This window comes from Antechinus flavipes, chromosome X (assembly GCF_016432865.1).
Source record: "Antechinus flavipes isolate AdamAnt ecotype Samford, QLD, Australia chromosome X, AdamAnt_v2, whole genome shotgun sequence".
In the NCBI taxonomy this organism is placed as follows: Eukaryota; Metazoa; Chordata; class Mammalia; order Dasyuromorphia; family Dasyuridae; genus Antechinus; species Antechinus flavipes.
The window spans coordinates 60,923,611-60,950,725 of record NC_067404.1 but is presented as its reverse complement, the minus strand read 5'-3'; the positions used below and the strand labels follow the sequence as shown (position 1 = coordinate 60,950,725).

Sequence of the window (27,115 nt, the reverse complement as noted above, 5' to 3'; positions counted from 1 at the left end):
TGAAGAAGTCGCCCTATGGAAATCCATACTAAGCTTTAGGGGCAGTATATTCATAAAAGTGGATGAAAGAATTTTCTTGCTGAGAGAAAAAGAATCTGGTAGACTCCCCTGCCCCTTATTTAGCATACAATAGTGCTCTTTTGGCTGAATTTTCTTCTTAAGGAAAATATGCTGGTGCATTTAAAGATATGCATTATTATTTCTTTTACCTGCTAGTGAGCCTGCTGTTGAATGTTCCTGGAGTTGAATCCTGGCTCTGCCACTTGAGCAAGTCACTTCAGCTCTGAGTGACCCGATTTTCCCCATATATAGTTCCCACTTATATAGTCTAACCTCCTGCCCTATGCAGTAAACCCTTTTATAATTAGTACTCCCTTATAGTTAATTATTCAAAGATTTTTTGAATACTTTAGAGTATCTGGGAATTTAATACTTTGTGAGGCAATCTATTCCATTGATAGAAAGTTCTTTCTTCTATGGTACTTAATTCTTCACCTTTTCATTTATAGCTTTTGAGCTGCATCCTTTTGGATCAACAAGAAGAAAGTGTCTATTGCCTAGATCAGTGGTGTCAAACTTATATGGAAATAGAGACCAGTCATTGGTACATTAATAAAATAAATGAAAACCTGATGTGATATCATGTTGTTAAACATTTCCCAATTACATTTTCCTCCAGTTCTGCTGCAGTCAGATGCTAGTTTTTTTGATCCCTCTGGTCAGGTTCATGAAAGAGCAATAGAAAAAAATACTAGATAGGAAGGAAGCCACTGGGAATACAGGAACAAAAATGAAAATAGTGCTAATCCTCAGGGAGCTTAAATAGTAACAGAGTAAAAAATGATGCATCTAGATAAGCAAATGTGAAACATGTACAAAGGAAACAGGCATTTATGTAGCACCTGCTATGTGCCAGACACTTAAGCTATTTACAAATATTATCTCATTTGTTGCTCACAATAAACCTTGGAGGCAGGTGCTGTTGTGATCCTCTTCTTATAGATGAGGAAACTATAGCAACAATGGCTCAGTGACTTTTCCAAAGTTACTTAGCTCTAGTAAGTATCTGAGGTTGGATTTAAACTCGGTTATTCCTGCCTCCCAGCCCAGCACTCTGCATTATCCCACCTAGCTGCTTTGGGAAATTCTTTACTGTTGATGGTTATGTATATTCAAATAAAGGTGTTCCTTTGTACTCATCCATTGAAACTCCCTAATGAGAGATGAAAATGCACATGTATTGGTCACATTTTCAGACTTCATTTTGTTACTTTTTTTATATGAGTCTGCTTTTAAATTTTGTGTGTATTCGATTTCTACTTTTTGAGGTCTACTCTGTAGTTTTGAATAGTCACAAAGTAATTGGGGTGTTAGGTACTTACACATAGGGGGAGATCTTGTAAGTTTGTATGTGGCAATGGCAGTGGAGCTGAACTGAGGGACTAAGGAGCTTGGGATTCCAAGATGGGAAGGTGAAGATGAAGCATATTCCAGATCTGCAAAAGGCATAGAGGGTAGTCATTAGAAGATGGTATATGTGAAATTAGGGTAGAAATCAAAGCTAAGGAAACCAGCTTTTGAAGTGCTTTGAGTGCCCAGGGAATTAGTTTCTCTCATTTCTGTGACACTAGGGAGTCACTGAAGCTTTTGAAGCAGGTCTGTGCATTAGGAATATCCATTTGATAATTTTTGTGAACGATAGATTCCCAAAGGGAATGATTAGAGACAAAGATACTGGTTAAGAAGCAAGAGGTCTTTAGAGCCTAAACTATTATGGTGGCTGTGTGAGTAGAAAAAACAATAAAGATGGGGAAGATTTTTATGCGTTTGAGTTCACAAGATTTGGCCTATGAGAAGTTTGGGTGTGAGGAGTGACCCCGAGGAGGCTTGATAATATTCTTTTTTTTTTTTTTTTAAAGAATATAATGAAAATTTATTTCATTTTACAGTGAAACATCAAGCATTGTTTATTGTAGAAATGCAAATTTGGAGAACACTTTTTTGTTTTTGTTTTTTAATTATTAGAGCTTTTTTATTTAGAAGTATATGCATGGGTAATTTTTCAGCATTAACAGTTGCAAAACCTTTTTTTCCAGCTTTTTCCCTCCTTCCCCTCCCTCCCTCCCCCAGATGGCAGGTTGACCAATACACGTTAAATATGTTAAAGTAGAAGTTAAATATAATATATGTATACATGTCCAAACAGTTAATTTGCTGTATAAAAAGAGTCGAACTTTGAAATAGTATACAATTAGCCTGTGACGGAAATCAAAAATGCAGGCAGACAAAAATAGAGGGATTGGGGATTCTACGTAGTGGTTCCTAGTCATCTCCCAGAGTTCTTTTGCTGGATGTAGCTGGTTCAGTTCATTACTGCTCTATTGGAACTGATTTGGTTCATCTCATTGTTGAAGAGGGCCACGTCCATCAGACTTGATCATCATATAGTGTTGTTGTTCAAGTATATAATGATCTCCTGGTCCTGCTCATTTCACTTGGTAGCTTGATAATATTCTGAGCTAAGGTATGTACCAAAATGATTAGAAATGCAGTGAAGTTTGAGAATTGTGATTTATAGTGCATAATAGTGTGAAATATCTGTGGGATTTGGAGCTGGTCATCTGCAGTGAAATGACAATTAAATTCATGAAAGCTGATAAGTTGACCCAAAAAGAGACGAGAAGGCCCAAGCAGAATCCTGAAGTATAGATGTATATCCTGGAGTAGGGTACAGAGGGTAATTCAGAAAGATGGCCTAGAAGAAGGGATCAACAAGATAAGAGAACCAGCAAAGAGGGGAGGAGGCATGAGGAATAATCGTTTCACATGCTATAAGAAGTTCAACAAAAGGTCTAAGAAAAGGAATTAAGAAGTTGTTGGATTCTGTAGTTTCTGTTAAATTTTAAGTCAGAACCCCAATTGCAAGAGGTTGTAGAAAGTCAGAAAGTGAAGGCCTTGAGTTGATAGCTTTTTGTAGAAGTTTGGTCTTTTGAGGATGGACAGAATGGAAGGTTGCAACCTCTCATCTCCTTTTCTTCAAATGTAACATGAGGGGATGAGGTTGTACTTGATGATATTGAAAATCTCTTCCAGCTCTAAATCCTGCAATCTTGGAAGTGAAGCACCATTACTTTACTCGATATTATAGTCCTACAAATGTTTCAAGAGACAAACCATCGAAGCACCTCCCTCAGCCTTCATTCTTCTCTTTGCCTAAACATCCTAATTCCTGGTTCATTTTTTCTGGATTGCTCTGACTTGTGCCCCCCATTTTGAAGTATGGCCCCAGAAATTGGTTGTTTTACTATGGAAGTCAAGTAATAAATGTGTTAATTATATAGTCCTCTTTATTTGACTGAGACGTGCCACTTCTAGTACAGAATCATTGATAGAGTTCATTTATTCTTATTAAATGAATATAGAAAAAAAGTAAAAAAATTTAAAACCATAGAGTAAAGTTTTATATATGCTCCCAACATCTATGCATAATTTTCTCGAACTTTTCTCCATTGTGTCAGTGGTACAGCCTGGCCTTTCCATTATCCTAGTTTCCCACACGTTGCTGTTCTGCTTGATTGTTCCCTTTGCCTACACAAGCAATCACTTGCCGGATATTACCTTTTCTTGTGCCTGTCCCCTCTATCAGCTGGTATAGCCAGCCCCTTACCCTGCTTTCTGACAGTGGTCTTCTAATTGCTTTCCTGACCTTATGTATCCAGCCTTTTCCATATACCCGTTAGATTTTTTTAAAGCAGAAGTATGACTTCTTACCCAGTTAAATCACATGGTTGCTTCTTCTAGAATCGAATATGAGTTTCTTTGCTTCTCTTAAAGCTCTTCACTATGGTTTTAATAAACAGTCTTTCTGATCTTGTTAAATTTTCATTGCTTTCTTTCCTATACTTTCCAGTGTAGCCAAAATAGTGGTCTCATCTGTAACAATCCACATTTGTCTCCAATGTCTTGTGGGCCTGAAATATACTCGCACTTCACTTTTCCTTTTTAGAATCTTATGCTTACTTGAAACCCTCGCTCAGGTGTTATGTTTTCCATGAAATCTCTCCTGAGGATTTCTGTCTTTATGCCCCTCATTTTACCTACTTCCTTCCTCCCTCATTTCCTTTTTCTTTCTTCTTTGCTTCTTGCCTGTCATAAGATGATGTTAGCTTCTTGAAAGAAAGGACTGTTTGATTTTTTGGCTTCACATCAGCGTTTTGAGCAACACTTTTTTATACATATTGGGCACTTAATAAATACTTGTTGATTGATTGGTCAGTGTGTTTCAGGTGCTGAAAATGGAAAAGATGCTTAGTTTGGAATGCAAAAGAGTTCCAAAAAGAAAATAAAGTGCTGATAGATGTGTGTGCGTGTATGTGTAATACATATACATAAATACACACACAGAGAGAGATATATTTTAATTGCCCAATAATCTCTTATCTAGATTCCAGATCAGATGTTCTTCCATACGGATTATCGACCCCTCATTCGAGATGCTAACAACTTTGTATTGGATGAACAGACTCAACAAGCCCCTCATTTAATGCCTCCCCCCTTTTTGGTGGATGTGGATGGCAACCCCCATCCTACAGAATTCCAAAGGCTGGTACCAGGACGGGAACATTGCAAGGATCAGCACCTCATACCACAACTGGGATATGTTGCTAATGGTATGTTAACTCCTTAGTTGTATTGGAAATCCATTATCTTGCTGACATGGTCAAAAGTAGTCCCTGCCAGTATTAATGGTGTTACGTTGTCTCTGATCTCACTGTGGTACATTACTGGCTTGCTTTGCCTTGGCAGAAGAATCTTTTATGTGGGATTGGGGCCATCAGGACAAACTGTTTTTTTTCTCAAGGTAGGGCAACTATAATGCCTTTCTTACTTAAGAACATTGACCATACACTTGTGCTGTCCCCTGTGGCATTTACTTTCAAATATAGTTGAAAATGTTGGTTCTTATTGATAGAGCTTCTGTATCATTTCATGAGTTTATAATAAATATAACTAGTATTTATATATAGCACTTTAACTTTTGCAAAGATTATATATCATTTGAACCTCAAGACAACCCTGGAAGGTAGGTGCTCTTATCCCCTTTTTATAGATGAATAAACTGAGCCAGGCAGTGGTGAACAAGTCAAATTGGTTTCCTGACCTCAGTGTCTGAGGCTACATAGAAACGTGGGTCATCCAGACTCCAGGCTTAGTCCTTTACACACTGCTTCACCTGGTTGGAAATTTCCATTTTCTTGGCCTGTAAGTTGTAAGTAGAGAAAAATAATGCTTAATCCTCATTTCGAAAGTGGCTATTTGTTCTTCATAGCTTGTGACTGAAAATGATGATGTTGAAGGATTTCTCTAGTTTTTCAGAGTGGGAGACAGACATGTAATTTGGAAGACAAAGGTGTTTGCTAGATTCTATAATTCCATATTGAAGCAAATCAACTTCCTTCCCAGATATCCCTCTATCAGATTTCTTTGGGAATGGGTAGGAAGAAAGAAGTGTATACTGCTTTTAATATATTTCTACATCTTAATTTTTGATATTCCCTAAAAGGAGAATTTCCTTAGTGCTGATTGTTGTTTCCTAGCGTTTGGTATAAAAAGGAAATCTTCAAAAGGGCCTAAGTGTATTTCACAAATAGTCATAAAATAAATACAAAATAATGACCAGACTTTTATTAAGTAGAATCTTAATTATTTCCTTTACTCTGTCATTTCCTTGTAAAAATGAATTTTAAAGTATGTTCCTTTTTACACAATTAATGGAATGTTCTTGGAGACGAGAGAAATGAAGATAATATATCAAGTTTGCTTGTTTGAGAACTTTACTAATTTGTTGCTTTTTTTTCCAACAGATTTTTAAAAAAAAAATCACTACAAATATGCATTTTTAATTACAGTTCGTGTGTACTATGTTTCTAGTTTTTTAAAAATATTTCCGTTTTGATTAATCACCTAAAAAGAACTTTATATGTGGTAGCTTGAACTGATGTTTTTAAAAATTATATTTGTTTTCTTTAAGATGATGTCAAGAATGTAGTTTCTTGAGATCAGAATTCTTAACTTTTTTTTCCTGTACGCCTTATAAACACCAAGCGGCATCAATTAGTGGCTTAAGAAGTACTTGTTGAATGCTTATTTTGTTGATGTTACGTGTGGGTTTTTTTTTTTTTCCCCTCCGTCTTCTTTTTCTAATTAAGGTGATGGTGAAGTGATAGAACAGGTGATTGGTCAGCAGACCATTGATCAAGATGAGCATGTTCTTGATGGAATGATCAGGGAACTGCAGAGAGAGCAGGACCTAAGACTGTTGAATGAAGAAGGAAGTTCATTTATTCATATTAATAGGCCATATTCTCTTAGTGGAGGTATGTATCATTATCATTGAAGTTTTATACTTTTTGCCATATTATTTGCCTATGTGAGGTCAATCCAGATGGAGGGTTTTTATTACGCTTGAAAATATTTTGAAATTATTTACATAATACCTTTGTTTTTTGGCTTTTTTAAACATGTGTACAAGAAAAATTTAGAATATTAGAAAATTTTAGAATAGTGTCTGGCATAAAAGAGATCCTTAAATGTTTACTGATTTAAAACGTGGCTAATATTAGCTGCATTCTATTTTAAAATTTAATTTTTGGACATTTGTCCTCCACCTTGATCTGCAGGACTTTAAAAACCTGCATTTCAGGCGTGTCTACCCTCTTGTTTTCAGGTGCATTGTTTTAAGCTTTTATATTTAAAACCATGTTTGCAAAAGTTGAACATTCATAATGACTGAAAGTGACAAAATTGCTCTCATGTGGTTATTATGTATTGTATATTTTCCCTAAAGTATGTGAAATGTATTTGAGGCATAAGTATTGTGTTCATATAGATACTTGCATACATTCAATGTTAGGAATGAGCTGCAAAGTCTCATTTTTTAAAAACATGTGCTGCTTCGTATTGGAAATATTAAGAGAGATTTTTAGTTTTTTTGCTGTACTGCCATAATGGGACTACATCATTTAATCTAGGTTTCTTGTGGCCAGATAACAAAATATAATTTAACTTGAGGTGATTCATACTATATTAGGCCCATGTCTTGATTTTGTCTTTACTTTTTAGATCATTTAAAATTGTAAACCTAAACATATTTTCTGTTTCTGGATCAAGCCAAGTATTAGGTGCTAACATTTCTAAGTCCCTTTCTTCCTAAGTTATAAAATTTGGATTACATCCTTGATTTAGTACCTCCTTAATATTTTAATCTTATGTAGGAAACACACTCTTTAATGTTTTGTTAAATGTTAGTAAAAGCTAACAAAGGTCAATGATCCTCTGCTGTCAAATAGTTGTTTTGTCTTTTTTCTAATTTAGAAGTCATGGAGCAATTCCTGATGACTTGTTAAATCTTAGAATCGTTGATTTAGAAAGGAAAGGGACCTTTTAAGTCATGTAGTTTGGCCCCTTCATTTTATACACAGTAGCTCTACAGCAACAACTCATTTGCCCAAGGTCACACAGATAGTAAGTAGCAGAGGTGGAGTTTGCATCTTGCTTGTGTAACTCAAAATCCACCATATTTTTCAACTGGACCTCCCTTGTATTAGAGTTTCAAAGATCCATTTATCCACTGGGAAAGACTCAAGTGTATCTTCCATAAAGAATCTTAACTGCAATTGGTCAGAACATTTTGGGAGGAGATTTCCCCTCGCCTAGTTTATAATACATTGTCTGCTTATGAGATAAAAAGACAGAGAGAATCTAATTCCTTGTCACTTTTTATTCATCTTTATACTGCGGGTTATGCATCAGTCTTTTTTCTTTTCCACACCATGTCTTCCTCAACACCATCTTACAATTCTTCATTTCATTTTTAGTTCTCTTTTAAAATGTATTGGGAACTTTTTTGGAAAACTGTTATTTTTTTACCGATTTTTCAGTACTGAGAAGTCCAAATATGGACTCTTCCTCAAATACTGGATTCCGATCCACTGAACAACAGATGGAAGAAGATGAAGAAATGCCTAGTTCTTCTCATGGTCAGTTGTCCCCTCAGAGGGACTTCATGTCATGGAACCGAAGAGTAGTGGTCAGTGAGCTACATCCTGGTGTTAGTAGGTAAGTTAGAGGTCAGAATCATTTCACACTTTGCTTTGAGTTCACTTTTTTTTAAGGTAAGCATCAATCTCACATTATTGTGTCACATCCATGAAATGATTCTTATTCCACAGTCGTGCAATAGTGATTGCTATTTATTTTTATTTATATACCATATCACATAATTATTCTTTGAGTAAGTTCTTTGCTGGAAAGTGAAGTCTAGGTACATGACAAGTCTCATATAAGAAACCATCTACAGATAATCCCCAAATGCTATTATGACCGATTCTTTTACCACGACTTTTTATAAGAGGTTTTTTTGATAGAATTATTGATTGCAGGGTAAATTGGCCACAAGCAGTGTTACATGTTTACGTGGAGGAGGGGGCATGGAAGAGATGAGTTATCAGGATATAAGTGATTGATAATTTGGATTCTTGACTATGTGAGTAGAGCAATAATTGCACTTTAGTACTTTCCTCGATCAGGTTTATGCCTGGTCATGTCCTGATTTGTCTCACACATCTGACATTTTATTTGTCCAGTGCTTTTCTATTAAGATGAGTGAAAGTGTGTTTCATCATCTCCACAGGGACCAAGAATTATGATGACATTTGATCTGAGTGCAGCTTCCTTTCATTAATAATGTTGTCAGTAAGCTATAACATACCCTGTTGGAGAAATAAAGAAAAAAACAGACCCTCTCCTAAAGGAGGAGAGAAAACATGGCAACAACAATACGTACAAGATTTATCCAGTTAGATGGATATGTTTTGAGCAGGTGACCTCACTGGGTAGATACCAGCAGTGTAACTGACAGGGAAGGTGAGATTTGAGTTGTCTTGAAGGAAACTAGAAATCAGAGATAAAAAGAGGAGAGCCAATGGAAAGACCCAGATTTGAGAGGTAGAATATTTTTGTCTTTAGAGTTAATGCATTATAGTACATTTGGTCCTGTAGGTAATCGGGAGCTAGTTTGAGAGTTTTTTTTTTTTTTTTTTGGAAGAAAAGGGTAGTGGTGATATTGTCAGATATGCCTTTTAGGAAGAGTACTTTGGAACTTGAGTTGAGCCTGGGAGTAGAGGAGAAGGGACTTGAGACTGGGAAAACAGTTTAGGCATCAGGGGATGAAGGCCATCGGGGATAAAACGAGTGGAGTGAAAGGCATGTACTGAGAAGTCCAAATATGGACTCTTCCTCATGAAGATAGAACAAGAAGACTTAACAACAGTTCGGATCCGTGGGTCAAATGTAAATGAGTAGATAAAGAAGACAAGTAAGCTGGTTGCTGGGGCCATTTGATGATGGGAGTTAGAAGTCAGGAGAGAAAGTTTGGACAACTGGAAAAAGAGCTGTACAGAGAGGTGATAGTTGAACCTACGATTGCTATTGAGATTACTGAAAAAGATATTATAGAAGGAGTAAGAGAATCAAGGACAGAGCCTTCTTTTAAAAAAGAAAAAAACCACTGAGGGTTATTGGATGTGACTTAGAGAAGTTTCAAGCAATAGAGACTTGGAAGGAGTGGTCATATAGATTGGAAGAGAGCCAGGAGATAGGCTTGTAATAAAACAGAACAGCAAGACCCAGGAGAATAGGTTGACCAAGTATTCAAGCTTGCAGAGAAGTCAAGCAGAATGAGGGTTGGGGAGAAAGACTTAAGTTTTGTAACTAAACTCTAAAGAAAAAAAGAATGTTGGATATTGTTTTCTTGCCTTCTTAATGACTGGAGCAGGAGAGAGAGAGGGAGAGAGACTTTGAACTGAAAATAAAAATAAAATTCTTAAAAAATCGTGCCTCAGATGACATTGGTAAATTTAGAGAGTGTTGTTTCTGTTAAATAATGCTGTTGGCAGCCACTTTGTTGAGGGTTTTGCATGTAGTGAGAGGATAGGAAGTAGAGGTACCTATTAGAGACATGTTCCTTAAGGACCTTTTCTGAGAAAGGGAAAAGAAATAAAGAACAAGAAATAGCAGATAGTTGAATTAAATTAGGGTTTTTAAGAATGTAGGAGACCCGATCATGTTTGTAGACAGTGGGGAAAGAGCCAGGAGATTGGAAGATATGGAAGAATGATGAGAAAGTCTTGGATGGCAAATGGAAGGGCATTATCGTAGAGATGACAACAAGGGGATAAAATTGTGCCAGGCTCTCTACTAAGTGCTAGAGATACAAATTTAAAAAAAGAAAAGTCCTCACTTTGGAGAAATGTACATTCTCATGAGGGGATACGTGCAAACAACTCTCCAAAGAAGATATATACAGGTTGGATGCAGGCAATCTCTGAGAGAAGGCACTAACACTAAACATTTTGTGAAATACTTCTTTTTGAAGGTGAGGTTTTAGCTGAGTCCTGTAGAAAGTGTGAGATTTGGGGGTGGTGGGAGGTTGATGTGGAGGAGAGAAATAAGAAGTGGAAGGAGTGCCTTTCAAGAAATAGGGAGTCTAGAGTCAATGGCCTTTTGTGTATGTAGAGTGGAGTAATGTATAAGTGGACTCGAAAGGTAGGATGAGGTGAGGTTATGAATGGCATAAAAGCCATGCAGATAACTCTAAATTTGATCCTTGGGGCTATAGGGAGCTGCTGCAGTTTATTAGGGAGTGACTTTATAGAAGTCCCCTTCACAGCTGAATGGAGGGTGTATTAGAGCTAAGGAGACATCTGAGTCAAGGAAATTAACCAGGAGGGTTAATTTAGTTGATGAGGCAGTGTCAGAGAAGAGAGGAGACATATAGAAATGATGAAGCTCAAGTAGAATGAAAGGATTTGAGAAAAGATTGATTTGGATGGGGGAGGGGGTAATGAGTGAAAGATAAGTACATCGGGATCCATGATAAGACTAGGGAAGTTGGGAAGAAGGGATGGAATGAGAGCAAGGATCCATGTAAAGGGGTTACCATGGAATAATATCTGAAAGGTGTCAGATTAGGAGCGGAGAAGAGGGAGCTATATTGGGAAAATGGCCTCTGTTTAAAAATTTTTTTCATGGCAGCATGAAGGAAAGGTCCTCAGCTAGGAGGCAGAGAGAGGGCCTGACATTTGGGATAGTTCCTATCGTGAGTCAGGTAGGGAATCACTTGGGAAGGTGTGAAAGGATTACCTTGGTTTCATGAGGACCCAATTGAGATTACATATCGTAAATTTGTAATGGACCCAGAATAGTCTTCGGATTATCTGTAACTCAAGTAGCATTTGAATTGGAGGAAGGTAACAGATGGTAGGAGAATCCAAGGTTTGAGCTGGGCAAGGCCTGATTGGTGGTAGTCTATTACTACAGGCATCAAACTGGTTCACTAAGGAATGAAGATAAGTAAGCAAGAGTGTTGCTAGTGTAGGCCTAAAGGCCTGGGAAAGAACCTAAGGGTGGAGATCTTAGATGGCCTGGTGAAGATGAAGAGCAGGCTTAAGAGTTGTAAGGCACAGGGAAAGCTGAAATGATGAAAAATTATCATCTGTATCTGATAAATAAGGGAATTTTGGAGTTTGGAGTTTGAGAACATCCAAGAATATTTATGGCTAATGACATGATCTAAGGGTAGAGCAGAGAAGGAAGTAGATCATGAGATCAGAAATTGAGCAACCTTGAACTTAGAGGATTTCTGAGGGACTTGACGTGTCAATCTTGATGTCCCCTAGGAGTAATTAGGTGGGGAGAAAGACTGAACTCATTGGACTCACTGAGGAAGGAAAGAATGCCCAATGAGAGTTGGTTGATGACATCAGAATCTTGAGTGGGTGTTCTATTTTAACTGAATAAACCTCAGAGGAGGAAAAGTTGTTGAGAGGTAGTAGAAAAGTTTGGAAATGGAGCAAAGAGTATTCTGTCTTCGTCACTATAATATTCTGTATGAGTCTGACCTGAGAAAGGCAACTTGAGTCTTGATTTATGCCCTGGAAATCTGCGGTTGAGATTTGGCCTAATATTGGGATCATTGGGGGCCGTCTCAGTAATGAAGACATAGATCGACGGCCTGGTTCCACAGTTGGCCCAGTACTTCCTAAGAAGCTATTGAAGGGAAGAGACCACAAGCTGGGCTCAGAAAATCTTAGTAGTTTCCTTTCGCTATAGCTATTTACACGTAATAGATCCTTGTTGACCGAGTATATCCATATTCTTCTTTCTTTGCTCTGTATTAATAGATATATGTGCCTCGGCATATTTCAATGAAATCTTAGTACTGATTATTTCTTTTGGCCAGTCATTCTTTAATTGATGACCACCTACTTTCTATTTTAAATGGAATATTTTGGCATATATGAACCCTTTTTCATTGATTCTTGCTTCCTGTCCAAACTCCCTCAGGTCATAACTCTAACTGCTCCTGTAGCCTTTCCTGAAGTCAGGACTTAACATCATCAGATACCATGATTGAAGGAGGTCCAAGAACAATCCAACCATCCGCCACCTTCAAAGGACAACTCTCTGGCTCTTGATACTCTTTGTATCTGGCCTCATTTCTCATTGAACAGCACACTCTCACCATACTCATATCCTTCCCATTTCGGTGATTCTGAACCTGACCAAATCATTGCTACACCTATCCCTTATTAGAGTGTCTCTCTTCCCATTGCCCGTAGAGACCTTTTCTGTCCTTCATTCCCACTGTGCATATGAGCATGCATCTTGGTAAATTTGCATCGTTTTGACCTTTTACTTGTTTTCATTAGGGTACAGGAGGAGTGTCGAGTTGCCAAAGGTGAAAGAGAAGTTAATATTTATACTTTTGAAAAGAAAAGAAAACCATCTCACACCATCCAGCGAGTGAGTATTTGATGATTAACCATTGGTTGATATGTGCTCTTTATACATTGAACATTTTTTATTTTGTAAATGTCTAGGGGCTTTGGGACATAGTACTGCAGCAGTTCTCTTGTAGTTTAAGACAATTCTTTTTATTTGGCCTTTGTTATACAGTTATAATACATGATTAGGTTCTTATTTCGTCATATTACTCAAATTGCACTTTCAGACCAGATCGCCACATTTTCCCAGCATCCCATCCATTATCTGGCTTAGTAAATGTCTGTTGAATTGTATTAAATGGTGATTGTATTCATTGGCAAGCCTTGAGTTCTTTATTCTACCTGGGAGAATGGTCACGTGACCCTTTAAATATCCAGATTCTTCCAAAAGTTGCCTAGCCTGGAAACCTCGGGATGAACTAGAGTAGGAAAAGAAGTAGGCATATTGATGAATCCATAAATGAAAAGTTGATGGCCAGATTTCCAGGAAATCTTTTGGTTGGTCATTTTAGGTAATTTTCCAAAAGGGAAAAAAAAATCCCAACCTTTATTGTAGATATACCTAGGTCATTTTAATGTATCTATGTTCATGGTGTTTGTTTTTTTAGCTTATTGTTTTAATACTTACATTTTGTAGTATGATTTTTTTATAAGTAGAATTTGTTTTGTTGAATTTTTTTCATAGCAATCTTAAGCACTGCTTCCAGTTAATCTCTTTTCCTTGTAATCCAGTTTGTTAAAGGACAGAATGATCTAAAAAGAGAGATGCGATTTTGAAAGATTTTTGTTCACACTCAAAAATAGGACTTTTTTTTTAAGCATAAGAATAATAACAAATATTTTCTGAGCAACAAAGCTACTTCAAAATTTTCCCTTGTCATCAATTTTTATAAGACTGTTAAACTTGCTTTTGAAAAATGATAACTTAACATTTAGAAAGTGGCAGAAACATTTATGGTTTTTTCATGATTGACTGTAAAAAAATATGGTCTCTCTGTTCAAAAGACCTGTGTGACATTGGACAAGTCAATCAGTATTCCTCTACCTCAGTTTCTTCAAGAGTAAACTGAGTATTTTGGATTAGATGGCCTTTGAGATCCATTTTATTCCATATCTTATGCTATATGAGTCTATTATAGCTCATCTATTAAGTGTATGCATTTTCTGCCTTTGAACTTTCACTCCAAGTTCATCCGTAGATATCCAATTTGTATCTTGTTCACTTCCTTCTGGGATGGAACTTTGAGGATTAAGTCTGATCTTGGTTGATGTTGGACACCGTGTACCTCAAGCAAATTGGTGTCTTAATGTTAGGGTTATGCTGCATTCTAAAACCAAATGACAAATGGTTTGTGATTGTCTGAAGTTTTCATATCATTTTCCCTTCATATGTAATTGCAATTTAGGTTTAACTGTAACCTCTTTATTAGTCCTTTGTTGACTGTAACAGTTATGGGTTGGTAATTTATATGAAACATCATTTGATGATCTATTTGATGTAGTTAGAGCCTACTTTTTTCTAGTGAAACCTCTGAAGATTTTTTGGTTAATACCTCCTTTATTTTGAGTTAATTTTCTTTGCAAATTTTTAATGTTTTCAGTCCTTGTTTCTTTATGCTTAATCAGCAAAATTACTACTTAGAACTGGATGTTTGGTGTTTCCTCTGATTGTGATGTCCTATGAACACGAAGACTTAAAGATTTAAATGACATGTTATGCACCAGAATCCTAAATTTATCTTAATCATTTTCCTTCATATTTTTCTAAATATTTGTTTTCATTCTCTAATTGCTTGTATTTGTGGATATGTCCATGCTATATTCATGAGATTCAAATCTTTAATTTCCTCTCCATTTATTTACCGAAGACTGATTTTCAACCTGGTAGTGGACGAGCTTTACGAAGAACGCAGCGCAAGCGCCAACATGCTTACCAAACACGCTCTACCATAGAGCATAATCCACAAGTATCAAGTCAAAGTACAGCTGCCCAGGAAGAATCAGAAAGCTCCTCAGAGGTTAGACATATGTCATTCCTTTTATAATGGTGCATTTATTAAATTTGCATTTCCAAACAGTTGACATCTTGAGACCTGTTTATTTCCTGTTTCTTTGTCATTTTCTTCTCCCAAGGACGGTTTTACTTCATTTTGTTTCAGGACATTTAGGGTTTTTTTTTTGTTTTGTTTTTGTTTTTGTTTTTTTTTTTTTTTTTTGCAAAAACATGACATTTCTTACTTCACACCCTCAGGTTAAGCCTTGGACTATCAGCAGTGACCTTCTGATCTCTGTGGCTCGTGTCTCTCCAGGTCACTCTTGCTGCTCATTCCCTCACTTCATAAATTTCAAGGGTTCCCTGTTACAGTTAGAATCAAACATAAATTCTTTTGTTTGGCATTTTACCTTCCTTCCCACTATGACCGACCCACAAAGACCCCTGCCTACTTTTCCAGTCTTGTTTTATTTTATCATTACTTTTTGTTCTTTGCAGTCTTGCCGTACTTGCCTCAGCCTACTGATCGCAACTTCAGGCGTGCTCCATCTGCTGTCTCCTTTCAGTTATACTGATTATCCCTTATTCTAGGAATGCACTCCCTTTTCACCTCTGTAGCTCGACATTCCAGATTTCCTTCAAAATTCAGCTCAAGTTATATGTTATATGTTCTTATATGTTCTGATTGCGCCACCGTTCTCCATCCCTCTGATCTTGCTAGCAAGTTCACTACCAAGTTTTTTATACTGATGATAAATTTTCTTGAGGGCAGGCACCATTTCTTTTTCATCTCTAGCAGAGTTTAGTGCACTGGCTCACTCATGTTAGATTGTTAATAACGCTTTCTTAATTGATTGGCTGTGAGAAAGCAGTCATAGTCAGGTTGGGGTGGAGAGAGTGGGGAAGGAGGGGGAGTTGGAAAGGAAGGAAGGAGGAGGAAGAAGAGGAAGAAGTGGCAGCAGCGATGGTGACGGCCACAGTGGTGATGGCAGCAGTGACAGCAACTGAAGGGAATGAGGCTGGGACAAAGCTTTTGAGGCTTGGGTTCTCGTTTCTCTTGTGTCAGTTACAAGTTTTGTGACCTTGAGCCACAATCATTTTACTTGAGTTAGACTAAATGATTCTCAGGGGCTGGAATGGAGAAAATGGAACCAAAGAGATTATTAGGGAGATTAAGATTAAGATTATGTAAGAAAATAACAGAAGTACCCCATGAGTTCAGCTGGACTTTGCCCAAGCCAACAGACACCATAAAATGTACTTCCCAACCTACTGAAAGAATTGGGGGATACGCTTACTGAGCAGCACAGCTATGAGCATGGAGAACTTGAGAGCTTACTTGATGATTTTCAAGCCAGGTAAGATTGTAAAATTTTTGAATTATAGATCTAATAAGTTGACTTTAGTTAATGATAAAACCTTAGATTCTGTTATTAATTAATTAATTAATTAAGCACTTAGATAAGTGCTACCTATGTGAGTCTAGATAAGAGAGATTTTTCTATTCTTAGGTAAGGTTTCTACTAATTTAGGTGAGTTCCCTTTACTAAGGAAATCTCTGATCCAAATCTGGCTGCCATTTATTTATCTGTTTTTCAATCGACTCCACTCTCCACCATCCTGCCTCTAAAAGAAAAGGGGTGGTAAATAAAACATTTACAAAAGGAGTCAGTTCAGTCATTTTTCAGACTTGCCTGAGTCTTCATGAGTTCATTTGGGGTTTTGTAGGCGGAGATCCTAGATCAGTTTGCCATTTCTTTTACAGAGGAGGAAACTAAATGACTTGTTCAGGGTCACACAGTTAAGAAAGTGTCAGAGGCTGATTTAAAGTCAGGAAGAGGAGTCTTCACTTCAGGCTCTACACTCTTGCCACTGCAGCGCCACCTAGCAGCTTAACAAAGGAAGGCTTGCTAACAAAGCTCTTGTGTGGATTTTGTAAAAAGCCTTTTGTATTCCTGTGAGAAAAAAGGCAGTGGACCGCAGCTCTGTTTAGATTCTATGGTTAGAGAATGGGGGCAGGCCTCTCAATGATGACCTTGATTGTCTGTTTTTGTTCCCTGATGGCTGATGAGTTTGAAGCTCTGCACTGGCTTAGGGCTGGGCAAGGAAGTTCCACTGAAGTTGATACCACCTTGAAGTAGTCTTGGGAGGGAGCAGACCCATTGTTAGATGAGCCTCCTGCTCCTCTTGCCATGATAAGTCTGTATGGAGATAAGGCAGGGTGGTGACGTGGTATTGCCCTTTCCGGATTAGGTTCTTCCTTTGTCCCTCTGCAGCTTCTGGCAGAGGGACTGATAGAAACTAGGAGAATGAACTAGGGGATAGAGTCAACTTAGTAAAAACAAGACTGTTCAGCTCAAGATCACTGCTTCCTAGATTCAGATGGGATAAGCCAAAAGCTCTTAAGGCACATGGATTTCTAGCTGATGATTTTCAAAACAATTTGACTGAAATGAGCCGTGCAAATTCAGTGTGGAATAGAGACAGCTGAATTTGGGGGATCTCCATTGGAATCCTGCTTCTGCTACTTACTAGTTCTTTGATGTTGGGCAAGTCACTTGATTTTATGGGCCTTTGATTTCTTCCTCTTTTAGACAGGCACCCCTCTCGCTCTTAGGGCACTTTGTGGAACTTTGCTTCCTGAAAACACTTTTGGTAAGAAGGACCTTAATGTAGAGAGCTTCCCTGAGTGGTGGGTGAGAGGCCTTGAAATTGCCATGTGAGGCTTGTGTGAAGGAACTAGCCAGAGATGCTTTGCCTGTGTGATAGGATTTATAATAGACATTATTCAATATTTGAAGGGATTAAGGAGGGATTAAATTTATTTTGTGTGATCTTTGCTGAGCAGAGATAGAAATTAGAATATATTGGAGGCAAATTTGAGCTTCATGTAAGGAATAGCTGCTTAATAATTATAGCTATATATGCTAAAAGTGATACCTGCTTTTGGATGTATGTATCAGTCTTGGCTGTGCTCTGTGGACTCTGGGGCCTTTTCCACAGCTGCAATTCTCTAATCATATTCCCTTTTGTCATTTTGAAGAGGCCACATTGTAGAACAGAACTTTTATATTTATTGAATCAAACTATTATCTACTTGGTCTGTTTGTTGCCAAAATGCTTCCAAAATTATGTATTTTCAACAATTATTGATAATATAGTTAATGACAGTAAGAAACTGAAATGCAAATGGTGTTGATGAAATCCATACAGTATGCATATTTGGCTTAATTGCATTTTTGTCTATCTGGTAGATCCTTTACTGCTAGGTAAAAGTCATATGTAGAATGATACAATGGAAGGTAGGATATATCCAAACAGCTTGTTGGAAGTTACCCCCCCTCCCATTTAATGGGACTGAGGATGTTTGAGCAGAGTCGTAGCATAAGCGTGTTGGGATAACCTTCAGTAACTATGGCTAGAAGAGCTTCTGAACAAATGATGGTGACGTTTCCAAAAGAACCGTATAATTTATGAGACATAAAATGGCAGATCATTTGTATAAATAGCATTGGTGCAATTAGAAGGAGAACAGCAAACTGGTAAATGATCTTTGCAGCCAATTTTTCCCCAGTATGGATCTCATAATCGAAACGAAGGGAATTGATACTAATATGTCAGTTTAAGATCCATAGTCTAAAAAGGGTATAAATGAGGAGTTCTCCAAAACAAACACACACACACACACACACACACACACACACACACACACAAACAAGCCATCAACATCACATGAAAATATAAGGGAACTTGGAAAACAACTTGATAAAACTTCTCTTTCCCTCCTTGCCTCACTTTCCCATTCATTTTCACCTGTTTTAACTTTTTTTTCTCTCACAGTGATGTGATGCTTGTCGTGTACTATTGGACTTTTTTTTATTTAAATTTTAAAAACTTGAACAATTTTTAAAATATTTTGTTGGTGATTTTCCCCTTATTATTTCTTTTCCCCAATTCCTCACCTTTTTCACAAAGGACAGCCAAGCAAAACCCAGGAATACCACCTTTGCCTTACCTGACAGCATGTGTGCTACACCTGTGGTCTCCCACTCCACTGTAGGATTTATCAGTTTTTTAAAATGTTATAATATTTCCTCTACATTTGCTTCACTTGGTTTACATGTTTTGCCTCCCCCAGCTTGAGAAGTCTTGATATTTGAAATGTTTGATTTAATATAACAACTGGGTATTCATTGATTAGATAGCTACTTATTTTTTTAAATAATGAATTCTGAATTTAAGGAGATTCTGAGGCTTAAGAGCGATACTTTGGGATTTTAAATATTGAAAATTGCATCATTAATATTTGGTATTGAAATTATAACTTGTGCTTTATTGTAAGCATGTACTATATTCAGTCACAAAGATGCATAGAAGAAATCCTGCAAATACTTAATTAGAATGTTGCAGTTTACCTGGGGCTCAAGATGTTCAGTGCTTGTCAATGTTGCAGTTTACCTGGGACTCAAGTTGTTCAGTGCCTTGTCATATAGTCATTTCTGCTATCTCATGATACATGTTCCTCCAAATCACCAAACTATACAAAATTGTTCAAATAAAAATAGCGAGGCTTATGGGAAATAATAGGAGTGCAACACTCATTACTTTGCCTAATAAATAAGAAACCTAATAAAAATGATTGCGGTGTTTGAAAAATTGTAACTAGTTCAGAAATCTAGAAATACTACAATAAATATTGGTTGATGCCTTTGGATACTGGTCGGCCTGCCTCTTAATTTCCACAGAACCCAGTGTGGCCAAATCTTTGGCCATTGGGTGATTCAAGGTTCAGGACTGACAAGGGAGGGGGTGTGAACCAAATTTCCTTGACCCACAGCCCATAGAAGGTATCCAATAAATAGAGCACTGTTGCATTCCTCTCATAGGCTGCTCTCCATGTTTTTTATCCTGTGTCCCTGCACCAGGTTGCCCTTAGTGCAAATGTGGGCTTAACTTTTGATGTTTAGTCCAATAATTTGTTAAAAGACTTTAAAAGAACATTATGTATCAATTCAAGAATCTGAAGTCAACCCCCACCCAGTAAGTGGGACATCTTTAGGATTGCAACTTAGGAATTATTGTGGAGAAAATACAGTTGTCTACATTCTCCCATATTTCTCATGGAGGAGATCTCTCCTAAGCAAACGAGAAATTGCCCTCTGTTATAGATGTTCTCTGATATATTAATCACATTGGGACAAATTTGGAGTTGTAAAAACAGGTGTTACAGCAGAACAATTGAGGTATAGTGATTTGAGGAAAGAGTGGTGACTTTGATTTTGATTACAGGAAGAGGAAACTGGAGGCACGAGCGATGCATCTGCAGATGATGTTGTAGCTGAATGGCAAATGGAAAGCTCTTCCAGGTACTTTTATAACCGTGTTTATCCAAATTTTTCTTCTGTATTGGTGAAGATAGATCCTGAAAGTTCATGAATTTGCTAAAATACAAATTAAAATAATGTGTGTCTCAGCACTACACATGTGAATTGTATTTTAGTCTTTGAGATAATAGTGTTATTTAGAAAGTCTCTGCTCAGAACCTATTTCAAAATTCATTCATACTGCTTTTTGGATTTTTTTTAGGTGCCTTCTTTTTTTAATTAAAAAGCTTCTCATTAGAAATAATTTCACTACTATAGTTAAAATTTTTCTCTTTATGCTGACAAAAATACTCATCATGTATACATTTTTAAAATGAACTTGTGAAATTTAAATGTAAACCAACATAGTATTTTTACGTTTTTTTGTTGTTTGGTTGCTTTTTTTTTTTTTTTCTTTCTCATTTTTTTCTCATTTGATCTGATTTTTCTTGTATAACATGATAAATGTGGAAATATGTTTAAAAGAATTGCATGTGTTTAACCTGTATTGGATTTCTTGCTATTTATGGGAGGGAAGGGAAAAATTTGGAAGTTTTTGTAAGGTGAATGTTATAAAAAGTTTCTGCATGTATTTTGAAAAAAAAAATTTTTTTTTTTTTTTTTTTTTTTTTTTTTTTTTTTTGCAGTGATTCATCAAGTGACTATTCTGATTGGACAGCAGATGCTGGAATAAATCTGCAACCTCCAAAGAGACAAACCAGGCAGACAACACGGAAAATATGTATCAGCTCTGAGGAAGAGAATTTGAAGGAATCTAAATCAATAGAAGCCAAGAAAAATAAACCAAAACAGACAAGAAAAAAGGTCTGGAATTTGAGGGTTAGATTCTTTGGCCTTTCATATGTTTTTAGTATTGAAAGACTCAATGGATTTAAAATTCACTTTGTGATAACATAATTAGTTTTAGACTGTTTTTTTCCTTTTCTCAAAAGGTAGTTTTTGGTCTTTGGATTGTTTCAAATTGTCAGAGTTAAAATATTCACTGCAAATTCTTTCTCTGATAGTCTTGAATTTATATAATTTTTTTTTTGCCTCTATGGAAAGGTAGCAAAAAGTAAATTGCATGCTGTATAATTCCTTTACTATTAATTTTTTGTTTCATTTTGTAGCTGTTGGTGACAATTTTATTTATCCATTTTAACCTTAACCTGATGATAACTTGTAATCCCTTTATTTTGTAAAATACTCTAGCACTTTACAAATCTGTTCATTGATAGATTGAGATCTAGAATCAGAAAAGGCTTACATGGATTGCATTTGATACCATGTACTCTCCTGGAACAGATTAAAATAATTAATATTTCTTGCTTCAGTATGGTTAGTACCTGAAAGGCTTATCTTGTCATAAAACTTTTTATTAGTCCTTGAAGGAAAATGTTTGAAAATGAATTGGTAAGCAACACTATGGACCAGATAGGTTTAGCATTTGATATATGTCATTGTCTGTGTATTTATTATGACTCTAGATGTCTTAATTTTATATTTAAGAAACCAAGTGGCCTGCCTGCAGTAGCAGGTGAACCTAGTGAAGAATGGCTTGCACCCCAGTGGATCTTGGACACTCTCCCACGCCGCTCCCCATTAGTTCCGCAGATGGGAGATGAGGTGACTTTTGTTGTTTGATTTGCGCAGTCATGAAAATGATTACTTTCTCTAATGACCTCACTTCTGATATTTGAGTTGAAAAGATATTTGTGTATGGGGTTTTTTTTTTTTAATTTAAATTAAAATTTTTTAATTAAAGGTTCTAAATTTTCAAAACATAAGCATAATTTTTCAACATAAACCCCTTTTCCCCCCTCCCCTAAATACCAAGTAATTCAATATATGCTAAATCCACTATAGGCATACATATTTATATAATTATCTTGCTGCACAAGAAAAATCAAATCAAAAAGGGAAAAAAGGGAGAAAATAAAATACAAGCAAACAACAAAAACAGTGCAAATGTTATGTTGTGGTCCCACACTCAGTTCCCACAGTCCTCTCTGTGGTTGTAGATGGCTCTCTAAATCAGAAGGTCATTGGAATTGGTCTGAATCATCGCACTGTTGAGAAGAGCCACATCCATCAGAATTGAGCATCGTATAATCTTGTTGCTATGTACAATGATCTGTCTGCTCATTTCACTCAGTATCAGTTCATGTAAATCTCTTCCAGGTCTCTCTGAAAACATCCTACTGATCGTTTCTTATAGAACAGTGACATTCTATAATATTCATATACCATAACTCATTCAACTCCAACTGATGGTCATCCATTCATTTTGTAGTTTCTTGCCCCTAAAAGGGCTTCCACAATCATGTTTGCCCATCAGTCCCTTTCCTTGGGAACATATTTGTAAGTGCACATTTGAGAACAAAAGTAGAAACAAAAACTCAGAGGAATCTTTGCAATTTGCATTTTGAATTTCCAAAGAGAAGGAAGAGATGGGCAGATTTATGTGTAGGCCTCTTTTTCTGTTGTTCTACATGAAAATGCCCATTTTATTTGTTATTAATTTAAAACAACATCGTTTAAGTTTTGTTTTTTAACTTAAAAAATAAACTATTGCCATTTGATCCTACATGCAAGTTTTAATTCTGGAAGATTGGCATTTTTCAGAACATCATCAATTTAATTGGAAACGTTTTAAAAAACATAAAAGCTCTTCTTCCTTTTTGGCATTTTTTGGAATAAATTAATGAATGTAATTAACCATAATCATTGGCACAAAATTTAAGGAAATCTATAAACAAGAAATCATAGCTCTTAATTTTTTTTATGGAAATGGTGATGTTATCACTTAAGAACCAGAAGACTTGTATCATTTCTCCAACATGTTAGCAGAACTTCAGTTTTGATTATTGGCCGAATATTCATTGGCTGAGACAGACAGTTTGTTGCTTAAAATGTACTTAAAGCCTTTTTCCCTAGGTAGAACTTTGAGGGAGTTTCTGTTCTATGCTCTGCTGGCTTGGAAAATTTTCGGTTACTACCACACTGGTTAGGAGTCAGCTGAAGACAGCCTTCGTTGAGCAAGGAGATGTTGAAAGTATCTATACTTTTGCAATGTCAGAACTTATTTGCAAGACTGCGTTTAGAAAGTTTGATTTTTCATTAAGTATTTTGTTTAGTGCAAAAGGTCCTAAGAACTACATCATTTTTTGACTATTTTACAAACACTAAAATCTCTTGGTTGTCTTAATGAGAGACCTTGCTCCATCTGCAGTGTAGTCGATATCCTTCTGGCTGATACATTAAGTGTAGGAACTGAAAGCATTCCATTTTGGTCTTATAGAAAGACAACAGACATCACAGCAAAATTGAAGAGTAGCTCATAGACTTAAAAATAAAAAAAAACAAAAAACACTAGCAAAGGTGATAGCCTCATGCCCAAAGATCACAAGAAACATCAATAAATGGGGTACTTAATAATCCTGCTTTGTATTTCTCATGATGCCTTGAGAGTGTGGTAAAGCTGGTAATAGTTTTGTACCAACATGTTTCTAAAATTGAAGGAGAGAAATTCTATGAAGAACTTGACAATTTAATCCTAACTGCTATTTTTTCACTTTTAAAATTCAAATTTCATTTAATATGAACTTAACAAATATTAAAATTTTACCCTACAATCAAGTTCCCTTGCCGCTGTCTACTTCCAGACTTCTCTGATACTTTTCTATGCATTTATTGTTTCATTCTTCAGTTGCTGGCATCAGCATCTCAATTTTCCTATCTCTTACCTTTGTAACAAGTATCGTTGAGGAAATGCATGCTTTGACTATAACCAATTCTATCCAGTTTGCTACTTGGTGACAATAGGGAAGAGATAGGGAATTATGATGAAAGGCATGTGGAATTATGTGGTTTGGGAATAGAGGGCAAGTGGTCAAAGATTATTAAGTATCTGCAATCCTGCGTTCCATGTCGACTCTTTTTAGGATCAATGTCCAAAAACCCTGGGATTAGTGAACTCCAAATAACTTTAAAAAATGAAATGAACTCTTAGAGCAAAAAATGACATAGTGATGTGGTAGTTATTTCTAAATTATATAATCAGATCAATTGATAAGAGCAAAAGTTAAATTTAAAATCAAGTTGGATGAAAGACTATAGATTAAAAAGTACCACATATGATCCCAGTCTGTCTATTTGACCAAGCTGCTGTTTTATTAGTGTGGTGTCTATATTCAAATAGGTGTTTGATTTTGAAAAATAGGAAGTAGATGAATGTCGAGTCTAGCTTAATAACAGTTTTGTTGGGAAGTAATTCACTTTCACAGGGATATCAAAGGAAACCCAAGAAAACACTTTATCCAGAAAACGCTTACATATCTCTTTGAAAATAAAAATGGCGGCTAAGGTATAACATTAGTTGGAAGTGTGAAGTCATTGTTAGGGAAAATGAATCTCTGTTAGCTTTACATTAGTTTCAACTAAGTCATTTTCAACCCACCAACATTTTTTATAAGTGAAAATCAAAAGGGAACCACAAATTGGTTTTTAAGGCACATATTTAGATCATTCACATAATTGATAGTAACGTAAGGATCACATTTTAGTCTATCAGTATGTTAGTTGGAAGTGGAAATGGCATTCAAGGAAAGCAAAGGGGGAAAAGAAACTGGACCCAGAGGACAAGAATACATCCCTGTGAGAGAGGATAGAATTTTCAAGGCATTTAGGGATTCATCTTTAAGTTATCTCAGAGAAGGGTGAATTCCCAAAGAGCAAGCATGATCATGGTATCAATACCTCCAAATGAAACCATGCAAACCTAATGTGATAGCAGTTATCCAAAACTGGCTAATTAGTAACCATGTGGCTACTTTCATTAAGTCCTGAATTCTGTTCTTTTAGTTTATTTCAACCTATCAGGGTAACATAGTCTCAAAAACATATTGGTCCTCATAATTGAAAATTAAGTCAATGCTTAAAGTACCCTTTGAAAGTAGTAGCGTTTACATAACTCCTGCAGTTGTGCAGTGTACTGATTTATACTACTGAGCAGTCGACATTTTCACATTGGACTCTTACCTAGTTGTATTTGATGTGAGGGAAACCTCATCCCTTTTATAACTATGAACATACCAAACATTCATCGTTAATGGTTGTGTGTTTGGAAGATGGCTTATATTGCACTTTGCAGATAATGTTGCAGGAAGATCTGCCTTAATGAAAAGTCACTACTAAATTGCTTATTAAATAACATGTCTCTGTGTTATCTTCTGTCTTTTTTTGTGTGAATGATTGCTGTTACCTGGGCATTAAATCGTTTAAGGCATTGTTTTGTTTTCCTCTTATAGTACATAGGTCCCAAGGATGAGCACTGGGGACAGTTTGGTGGGTGACACAAACAGAAGATAATGCTTGGTAGATTCAAAATGCCATATTCTTCAATACCTTTCTTTTTTTTCTCCCTTAGCTTATATATTTTAGGCAAGGCCATGAAGCTTATGTGCGGGCTGTTAGAAAAGCAAAAATATACAGTATTAATTTACAGAAACAACCATGGAACAAAATGGACCTCAGGGTAAGTTTACCAAATTTCACAAACCTATATCTCTGACGTACCATTGCAAATGAATTCAGTGACTTCTTGACAGTTTTATCGGCTTGCTCTTTTGTACTCTTGCAATTAACTCTCTCCTTCCCGCTTCTCTTCGTTCCACACAGTCAGATGATCAATAGCTCTAAAACACAGGGCATGTCCTTTCGCTATTATGCACAGAATATTAGTGACTTCCAGACCTTTCACAGGTGGACTCCTGTAGTCAAGTCTCCCCAATAAACTTTAGAACATTCCTTCATCTTCCATACGTTTCCTGTATCCTCCCACTTCTGGGTTCTGGGAAGTCCTCGTTAGAGTCCCCATTCAAACTGTTGTGGGTAAATTGCTCTATTTGGAGTCAGGAGAACTCTGATTACATATTGCCTCAGACACTTAATAGTTCGTTGACCCTGAGCCAAGCCTTTTTCTCAGCCTCAGTTTCCTCATATGTAAAATGGGGTAGGGGAGAATAAGACCTACATCACAAGGTTGTTAGGATCAAATTAGTTAAAAGTTTAAAGTGCCTAGAGTGTCAAGTGTTTTCTTGATCAGTGTACATGTTTTATCCTTCCGAAAGAGCAAAAGTTCCTTGAGGTCAGTCAGTCAGTCATTGTTGAATTGCCCAGTTAGTGCTCACATATACCGAACTAGTATTGATCTGTGCCAGGCATTGTGGTTACCATCAGGGCTGCAGGAATAGTTCCTCCTTTGGATGATTGGCAGTGGCTCTGCTCTGCCAGCCACATGAGAGCCGAAGGGGCAGGTAGGGGCAAAGTCCAAGGTAGTGGTGGGAAGCAGGTGGAGGGAATGGTCCAAGTAGAAGTCAGTTTGGCTTGGAGTCGTCTGAGAAAATGACCTATGGCATCCAGAGTTTAATTCAAAGTGTTGTGTCATATTTCCACTTTTTAATTTAATTTGATTTTTTTTCATTCTCATCTGTTTTTTTCTTTTTATCCTAATTGAGAGACTCCTGCTTGGTCTCGTGGTAGCATCTGTAGTAAAAAGGAAGTTCCGGAATGAGATGAGTGTTTAGGGGAAAGATTATGATGGGAGCTCGTTTTTGTAGAGTGCTTCAAGATTTATGTAATGCTTTTTCAAAAATGATTTCTTTTGATCCTCATAGCAACTGTGAAGTTGGTGCTCTTCTTATCACTATTTATAGTTGAGGAAACAGGCTAAGAGAAACAAGGCTTTATCTTTAGAATCACCCTCATGCCCATTTCCAGAAAAAATCTCCCATGTTTTTTGTGGTCTGCATATTTTACCAAGTATTTGCAGGATAGGAAACATTTGACAGGCCTTCACAAATGTTTTGGATGTTGTGAGTGAGCAAGGGTGTGGTGTCAGGGACAATAATCTC

The 27,115-nt window shown here is 36.6% G+C and overlaps 1 protein-coding gene across 1 annotated transcript in view; it reads left to right on the top strand.

Moving 5' to 3' along the window:
- BRWD3 (bromodomain and WD repeat domain containing 3) overlaps positions 1–27,115 on the top strand; it is a 115,412-nt gene that overhangs the window by 54,979 nt on the left and 33,318 nt on the right. The window contains exons 13-21 of the mRNA XM_051967762.1: positions 4,445–4,670; positions 6,210–6,377; positions 7,941–8,118; positions 12,771–12,864; positions 14,714–14,863; positions 20,128–20,204; positions 20,849–21,026; positions 21,711–21,827; positions 25,630–25,737. Of these exons, the coding sequence (XP_051823722.1) occupies positions 4,445–4,670; positions 6,210–6,377; positions 7,941–8,118; positions 12,771–12,864; positions 14,714–14,863; positions 20,128–20,204; positions 20,849–21,026; positions 21,711–21,827; positions 25,630–25,737 (1,296 nt within the window). The remainder of the gene's footprint in view (positions 1–4,444; positions 4,671–6,209; positions 6,378–7,940; positions 8,119–12,770; positions 12,865–14,713; positions 14,864–20,127; positions 20,205–20,848; positions 21,027–21,710; positions 21,828–25,629; positions 25,738–27,115) is intronic.